The sequence below is a fragment of the Thunnus thynnus genome, chromosome 3 (genome assembly GCF_963924715.1).
Source record: "Thunnus thynnus chromosome 3, fThuThy2.1, whole genome shotgun sequence".
NCBI lineage: Eukaryota > Metazoa > Chordata > Actinopteri > Scombriformes > Scombridae > Thunnus > Thunnus thynnus.
This window is the reverse complement of record NC_089519.1, coordinates 38,416,481-38,425,299: the sequence shown is the minus strand read 5'-3', so window position 1 is coordinate 38,425,299 and position 8,819 is coordinate 38,416,481. Positions and strand designations below refer to the sequence as shown.

Here is an 8,819-nt window from a genome sequence, read left to right as displayed (position 1 = left end):
TAACCAGCAACGATTAAAAATGTTTAAAGACACTTGCTGCTGTTCTGAAGGTATTTCCAGAATCCCCCAAAGACTTTTTGAACCATCTGGATGAAAAAATATTTTGCCTGCTAAGTCATGAGAAAGATTTTTAACCCTCTCTCTGTGTATCAAAACAAAGATGGCAGCCTGCCTGGATAGGAAACAGAGTCACGACTTGGGAAACAAGTTAAAAATCTTTCGTTATCGTGCAGTGGACTGATTTTTTTTGAATCGAGATGGTTTGAAGAGTCTTTGGAGATTCGGGCAATACTGTCAAAAACAGCGGTAGATGTTTTTAAATGACCTGCATTGCCGGTTAATTGTCTTTTAGAGAAAGCAATGGTTACATCTGTGACCCGAATGTCTGCTGATACATAAGAGACACAAACTGGGGCGACAGTCATGGCTGAGCAGGGGCAGGTCACAGCAGGTTGATGTGAGTTTAGATTTGTTCAGTTAGGCTGCTGTGAGAGTGTGTAAAGTCAGTTTACCTAAATAAAAGATAAAAAAATTTCTCTGTCTTCCTTCTAGTGGTGTCGGTCCAAACAGATTTGGTTTTATGTGTCCATGTTTTTTGAGATATTTGTCTCCATCCTGATACGATGCAGGTGAATGAATTTAGTGTCTCTGAGCTGTTTTGATGTGTTGCAGCAGTCTGTGTGTCAGCTGCAGTAACAGGATGTGGTCACCGAACAGATGAGAAACTTTAATATGTCAAAGTCACTACCACATATTGTGGGTGTAGAAACACAACATACTGGTCTACTTTTAACCAGTCATGCCCTTTTTCTGAGAAAATGTGAAGGTTTAGTTCCTGTTGGAGCAGTTCATCACTCTTCTGCCCTTCGGCTCATGAAGACTCCACAGATTCAGTTCTCTCAGTCTGCAGGAGAATCTACAATCAACAAGACTTCAGTCAGGAAAAAGACAGCTGTTGTTTCTCTGTGAGTGTTAAATACATTTCTATCTCTTCACTGTTTTAGGGAGTGGTCGATCTCATTCAAGCTAACCAACCTATCTGACATGTTGTGGTGCTTTGTTGAGTCCTGTAGCATTAATGTCAGTAATTCTGCTGAGACAGTATGAGACCTTTTGTTTACAAAAATATGGAATCACCAAATGTGCTTCCCGAACCTTTTCATGAAGAAAACAGAATTGTCATAATGTGTGCTATCTTCTTTATGATTCACCACACATTCATCAAACAATCTGACAAACTTCCTCAAACTGATATCATACAGTCTGAAACAGATTCTGACCAAGACTTTATTGGAACTGTCTCACACAGTGTGACTCACAATAAACAACTGATGTTGTTAAAGAGTCTAAAGGCACCTTTAGTCTCAGTGGCAGCAGGTTAATGTGAGGTGCCGCCCCCGTTCCAATTATCCAGAGAAGAAAGGCTGTTATGTTAAACATAAATAAATAATGTACAACAAAATAACTATGAAATAAAAAATGTTTATTCTTAGTTTGTGTCTCGTAGTCATACCAGCATTAATTAAAAATTTGTTTTTTGAAATTTAATTCGGTTAATTTGGTGTGACACTTCCTGTGTGAGGGGCGCCGGCCAAATGAGGCTGCGTTTCATTAGTCGTGCAACATGCCCTCATTAACTTCCCCTCAGCACATGACCTCAGGGGAATCCCTGTTGCCATGACGAGTGTTGTTTCAGTAATCTGAAAAATTCAAGTGAACTTTGAGATCGACCCATTTGACCATTGTTTAGTGTTGTTGACACCTTGATTTCACATGAGTCATTTATTTCCGTACTGTTTGTAAATTAAATTACATGTGAGATTCATTTTTGATTTTCCAATGTTTCTGGTAGGTGATGTTTGGACTCATAGGCAAGACTCAGCAACATAGGAGGTAAGATAAAAGTAAAAAAACTGTTTTTTGATTCAAGGCAGAGGTTGATAACAAGTCAGTAGTCAGCAGAATCCAAAAGGGAAGAAGGCAGGAACAGAGACTTTAATACAATGACCATGGGGACGCAATAGAACATCTGGCTGTAGACTGTTGTTTGTGCAAATGGCAAGTCCTTCGTGTTGACAATATTCTGTGATTTTAACAGGGAGAAATGAAGACGAAGGAGGACCTACTGAAAACTCTGGAGGATTTGATTGGGAAGGACTTTGAGGACTTCAAGTGGTTCCTAAAGCATGAAAGTCTGGAAGGCCACCAAGCCATCAAAGCATCCCAGCTGGAGAAGGCAGAGAGACGGGACACTGTGGATCTGATGGTGCAGACCTACCAACTTCCTGGAGCTGTGGAGGTGACCAAGAAGCTTTTAAAGAAGATCAACAGGAATGATCTGCTGCAGAGTTCATCAGACAGCAGCCCAGGACCAGAAGGTCAGTCACAGGAAGAGAGAAACATGATGTCACTGCAGGGTGAGAGGTGCATTTTAATACTGCAACAATCGTATTCAATTAATTTCATTCAATTTTTATTTATATAGCATCATAACAAAAGTTATCTCGGGGCACTTTTCACATAGAGCATACTCCTACACAACAAGATATTAACTTGTTCACACAAGATGCCATCTGTCACATCCAGACTGTGGAGGTCAGACAGAAACGTTACGTTCATGTTATTTATTTGTTTTAATACTGACGAACTTCCACATTCACACAGACGACCTTCATCTGTCCACCATGATTAACACAAACATCTCTGCTTTCACTGTCCGTGGAAAAGTCTTCACTTCCACTGTGATATAATAATTCTCAATTCAAATCATTATGAGAGGCATATCGTTCATCATTATGAACTAAGATTGCCTGTTAGAGACAGAGGCTGAACTGAGGGGGTGCATAAAGGACCAGTATAAGATAAATAAGGAGCTTTTTTTGAACTGTGAATCATGCAAAGCTGCTGTAGTGGAGTCCCAGAATAAAAATATGGAGCTGGAAATGAGACTAATAGATCCCCATTAAGCTTTGTTAAAAGGTCCACAGTCTTGTACCTTTGATTTTTTTCATCAAAGAACCAGATATTTTCCAACACAGTTGTGTTTTTTTGTGAGGATAATGAAGCATAAATGTATTTACTAACCCTTGAGACACACATCAGTATGTTGCATTATAGTGGCCTGAGAGATACGCAACACCCAGTACTACAAAACTGGAAATACTCAATACATTTAGAAGTCCGTACTCAAATGTACTGAGACAAGTCAAACATTTGAACTTCCCAGGACTACTAGTATACAGGTATTTTGTACTGAACCGTCTCAGCACAGCAGAGGCAAGAGCATGCAACTATGATAATACCCGAGAGACAAATATGTGTCAATCAGTCACCACCTGCACTGCTTGAAGCAGCTCAACATTGTCACACATTACTAAAGTTTTTAATACAGTTTAAGGTTGTAATACTTTTATTTTTTATTTTTTATCACTGGCAGCAAGTCTGGTGACATATATAACAAAGTATGTGGGAGAAAATGAGGGCTTTTGTTAGTGTCTGTCACAGTCTGGCTCTATTCTCGAGCTGCTATTCTCCACCAGTCCTCCAGAGGCCCTCTGACTTTTCTCCCTGTTTGTTTAGACTGGACCGTGTGGGAAAAGGCTTGTTTGGACTTTTAAAAGAGACTATCAGGCATGTTAATTATTAGGGCCTGAGCCGCAAAGGGGCAAAGACCCTCTGTTCTGTTTGTTTCTTTCTTTCTTCTTTGTTTCTTTATTATTCTGCCACTTAAACCCTAAATTTGACCCCCTAAACATGCTCAAAAACTCACCAAATTTGGCATGCACATCAGGTCTGGTGAAAAATTTGACAAAATGAAAAAACTATCCCCAAAGTGCCAAAATGTGCTCAAGAGCGCCACCTATGTCACGAAAATGGCTGCCATGGCCCGTAGGAATGTCATAGAGAGATCGAACCAAAACTCAATTTTTCATCTCATCAAGACCTACAAATCACATGCTGACACCCCTGACCTAAATCCAACAGGAAGTCCAGAATTTCCTACAAAAAATGTGATTTTTGATGTAAGATTTGGCCAAAGTCATTGGATTTATGAGGAGATTTCATAAGAAGTGTACTCTAAAATCCTCCTCTCCAACTGCTCCTGGTGATGTCACTCCCTCAGTGCTGTGAAACATTCCGCAATACACACTCATTATAAAATCACAAGAGGAGCAAGAAAAGACTTTAAAACTCACACTCTAATATCTCAAAAACAATAAAAGATAGAAAAAACATGTAAATTCAAGGTTTGTAGGTCAAAGTCTCGTGACTCATTTAAAGTTCAAATGAAGTTTGTATCTAAAACTATGTGGAAGCAGTAAATGTTCAAAAAGGTGTGGGTTCACTCACACTCTCCATTCAAATATATGAGTATTTTTCTGTGTCCAGCTGCAGTTACTTATTGTCTCTACACACCTGACAGTACACATGTCAATCAAACTTTGACCAGGTCATGTGGGTTAAACGTCTTTACTTTTCTAAAAATAGACTTGAATTAGGAAATTAATTTTTTTTACGAACAAACTCATCAAGAGTTTTCAATTTACTAATTGAAATTCAAGTGAATGGGCTCAAAACTTGCTTAATTTTGATGACACAGGTGTGAGCAAGACAGACATGTCTCACCCTGCAGAAAACTCTCATCCTCACACCGTTGAGATTTGATGTTTCGCCATGACAGAGGAAGTTGCTATAACTTTATTGTACATGCTTCAGTCTGTCTGTCTGTCTGAAAACAGCCCGGGTCTGAAGACATCTACATGGCCGTGATATGGGCCCTTCGACTGCACCGCAGCCTGACGTGCGCGGAGGCGCGAGGGCCCGTTCAACGCTGCTTGCAGCTTTAATTAACATTGAACACACTTCACTGGCTGCTTGTTACAGAAGGGAGGAAATTAATTAATTAATTAATTTCGTCGTTTTTCTTAAGTGAATCACATCGTTGTTATCTTGTAGCTTGTGGGGGATAAAGATGCAAACCTTTCTCACAACTTCATGACTGACTTAAACAACTTGGAGAAACATGTTACATGACAGTATCCATGGTCGCTTTGCATGGGATGTGTGATGACAATAATAGTCCCCCTCCCCACACTGAACATTAGTTCCACGTTCTGTCACCTACAGTCACTTTACCTTGCAGTAAAATATTAACACTAACATACACTAATATAGATTCTCTGTCAGCTACACTCAGAAACAAGATGACATACTGAGTACATTGTTTTCTAACGCTGGATGTAGCAGGAATAACAAGAATCTATTTATTTATTTTAAAAAAAAAAACACCCCTAAAAAGGGGAACTTTCTCTCTAGGAGGGCAGGTCCTCAAGCCCCCCTTTGAGGTCTATCTGTGCAAGTGCCTGCACCTCTTTAGACAGCAAGATGCAGTCTGACACGTGTCCCTCAGCTCCCGTCTTTATATAAACATTAAGGTCACTGAACGGCTGTATGAGAATTAAACAGGTGTCTGATAACAAAACCAAACCAAAGATCCTTGAACACTGAACTGAATTTAAAGCAAACAACAAGTTATAATGATGGTCTTTTAAAATCATTAATAGTAAATCCTTTAAAAACTACAGTACATTAATGTTGAATGATCATGAGAGCTTAACAGTTGATAAGAGCAATTTCAGTCTTTGATCTTTGAAAAGTGTGTATGTTTGTTTCCCAGACTCACGTTGTAAAGGGCTACAACTTTTCTTCAAAATGCTTTGTGAAATTATCTCAATTACATATGACATCCTCTTCATATTCATTAACACTGGTATGTTTTTTTTTATTCACTGATAAGTGTATACATATATAGACAATATGGACATATTAACAAATACAAAGGCAACAGGAGATGATAATGGCTTACAAAACATAAAAGGACAGACATGTAACAGGGGACAGCATGTGAAGAAAAGAAAGAAAATAAGCGGAGGGTGTGATCTGTTTGGGTTTGGATGCATCTCTGGCAAGTTTTGCAGGATGGGTTTGGTTTATTATCATTATTATCATTATTATTTTTCCTAAAAGAAAACAGTAGAGTATAACTTTTTTAAACTGTGGAGAGGTTGTTTGATATTTTCAGTAGAAAACTTTTTCACCCTGTGTCTTGTTCTTGTAACCAGAAAAAAATACACACACACAAACAGATTTTTATTTGGATTTCATATTTTTAATAGTGTAATGTTGAAACTTCATGCAATCAACTGTGGTTGTTTTTACAACAGACCTCACATAGCAAAAAGTAGAAAACCACTAAAAGTGTTTTCATTATTGGCATCATCATAAAGACCCCAACCTGAGGGGAGAACCAGATAGATCACATCTCCCTTTTCCAGCTGAAGAACAAATCCATTAGACACAGTGGCATAACCATTGTTAACAACTCTATCAAGGGTGAGGGTCAATCTCCTGTTATTGTGATACAGTCCAATGCCTGCTACATTTGTATTATATATTTCCCAACCGTTGAATCTGAAGTAGTAGGCTCCTCTGACTGGGGCTGTAAAGACACCTGCAACAAAGGAGGAATTCAGTCTTTTAATTGCTTTTATCAGGCTTTATAGGTGTGTGTTTAACTCTGGGAATTTGTTGCCAAGTCCGTGTATGTTAGACTGTGTTAGAAATCTAATCAAGGAGTCAATTTAGTGAAAACACAAACCGACCCAAATACAAGTGAGAACTATCAAAACGTTCACAGAAGAATCCATTACAATAAAAAAGACTGCCAAATAGAATAAAAATATCTACATAATACATGTGCAAACTATGTAAAAGAGAAAGTCCCTTCACCAAAATGTCATCATGTATATCCCAGTATAATATACTTTATCTGAAAGAGCTTTATAAGAGCTTCCAACCCAGAACTAGCCTACTAGGAAGACAAGAAATACAAAAGAGGAAAAAATGTTAAAAAAAAAACTGGCAAGACAGACAATTTAATTTAATAAAATCAGTGTGAGTAGATGAAAGAGGTATATGTACCTGTAGTTGGGTTATAAGCCTGGCCGATGTTGGTGAAAATTTTACTGAACTTAAGTGTGATTTCAGTACCGAAGGGTCCAACTCTTCCTGCGTCAGTAAGGCCGACAGAAAACGCCACCTTTGGTCGTTCTGCGTGAATGTGGAAGATGGACATCAGTGACAGCTGCAAAATGTCACTTCTGCCTCAATTAATAACTGTATTCATGTCACTATGCATCCTGCTGCACAGAGGATGACCCTCGATTTACCGTTGCCATTCTCACTGCTACCATAACATGATATTTTGACTTTTTAATAATGATATAAGCAGCTCACCTGCATTCTCTCTCTTGAGCTCCTCCACCTGGAGCTCAGTGGAGCTCATTCTGGCCTCCAACACTGTGAACACATTCATCATTTTTATTGTAAAAGAGATAAACTACATAAATGGAACTGGAAATACCTGTACGTGTATCTAATAAACTGTCAGCTGTGTGTTTTGCAGCTTACCGGTGTCCGTCCTGTTGAGCTCCGCCATCACATTTTCAGCAGTGTTCAATCTGGCCTTCAAATCTGAATTAAAAAAAAATCTGCGTTAGGGGGGAAATAAATTAAATTAACATCCACATGTAAAATTTTATCAATATGTTAAACCTGTTTCCTCCAAATATATCTTTTTACTCCTCTTTCATCACTTTTCGACTTCGCATCTAATAGAGTTTTAATCAACAACATGTTTTCTAACATAAAATGTCATTTTTACTCTTCTTTTTTTACCGGTGTTCTCCCTCTTGAGCTCCTCCACCACATTTTCAGTGATGGTCAATCTGGCCTCCAAAACTGTGAAGACATTTCTAGTTACTATTATGAAAGGTTTACAGTCAATCAACAGTCAAGTGTAAAATGACATTAAAATTTGTAATATGTGAAAATTTAATGAATAAAACCAGATTTTCACTGCTGTTTATTGTGGCCTCCAAAACTGTAACATTTTTCACTGAAAAGTTCATTATGAACCTTTTATTATGATCATTTTCTCTCTAAATATGTTTATATTTCTATCATACGATGCTATTTTTGCTTCTTATTGATTTTTGTAGCTTACCTGTGCTCTATGATGTTTAAAGTTTTCCCACCAAAACATTATGAATGAAACGTACCCTTTATATGTTCTCATTGCTAACATAATAAACTCAGTTTCGTTTTCACACTTTGATGTTTTTAAACTTACCTGTGTTCTCTCTCTGGAGCTCCTTGACTAAATTTTCACTGGCGTTCATTCTGGCCTCCAAAACTGTGAACACATTTAAAGTTTTTTTTATCAAAAGGTTCATTTTGAATCTTAGATATTAATCTCAGTAAACACCTTAAAGATTTGGATACATTCAACTCTTGAGCTTGACAGGAAAAGCATCACAAACATGAATGAATTATATAACATTTAATAAAATGTAGATATCTACCTGCATTCTTGATTTCACTGGCTGTCAGTCTGGCCTGTATGGCTGGAATAAAAGCAGTAAATTAGTCCTAAAAGTAATGAATATGTGAACATTGCATGAATCTGTTTAGCACGTGATGTGAATGAACCTGTATTCTCTTGCTCCAGCTTCCTGAGCTCCACGCTGTGTGCGATCACCATGTCTCTCAGCTCCTTCAGCTCAGCCGAGATATCAGGGGTGACGTTAGTCTGACAGATGGTTGCTTTAACGCCCAGATACTCAGACTGATCCGCTGTCTGAGTGATATCATTCTCTGTCAGCCCTCCACTCTCACCCTGAGCCCTCGTCCAGTACAGACAGAGCAGCAACGCCAGAAAAGCTGCAGCACGCCTCATTGTGAAATATCACCTCTTTAGA

General features: G+C 38.3%; 1 protein-coding gene across 1 annotated transcript; it reads right to left on the bottom strand.

Annotated features, from left to right (window-relative positions):
* Positions 1 to 6,183: 6,183 nt before the first annotated feature.
* On the bottom strand, positions 6,184 to 8,819 carry LOC137180423 (uncharacterized). The gene is made up of 8 exons (XM_067585781.1): positions 8,551 to 8,819; positions 8,424 to 8,465; positions 8,192 to 8,254; positions 7,738 to 7,800; positions 7,471 to 7,533; positions 7,297 to 7,359; positions 6,982 to 7,110; positions 6,184 to 6,511 (listed from the first exon to the last, which is right to left on the bottom strand). Exons 1-8 carry the CDS (start codon positions 8,795 to 8,797, stop codon positions 6,228 to 6,230), a joined length of 954 nt encoding a protein of 317 aa, XP_067441882.1. The 5' UTR covers positions 8,798 to 8,819; the 3' UTR covers positions 6,184 to 6,227.

What these genes read in the sequence shown, in the direction of transcription:
- LOC137180423 (XM_067585781.1), bottom strand. Translation starts at nt 8,797, where the DNA reads ATGAGGCGTGCTGCAGCTTTTCTGGCGTTGCTGCTCTGTCTGTACTGG. An exon ending in CAGTGAAATCAAGAATGCAG is followed by an intron (nt 8,255 to 8,423) that starts GTAGATATCTAC and finishes ATGTGTTCACAG; the next exon opens with TTTTGGAGGCCAGAATGAAC. An exon ending in GGCTTATAACCCAACTACAG is followed by an intron (nt 6,512 to 6,981) that starts GTACATATACCT and finishes CCTTTGTTGCAG; the next exon opens with GTGTCTTTACAGCCCCAGTC.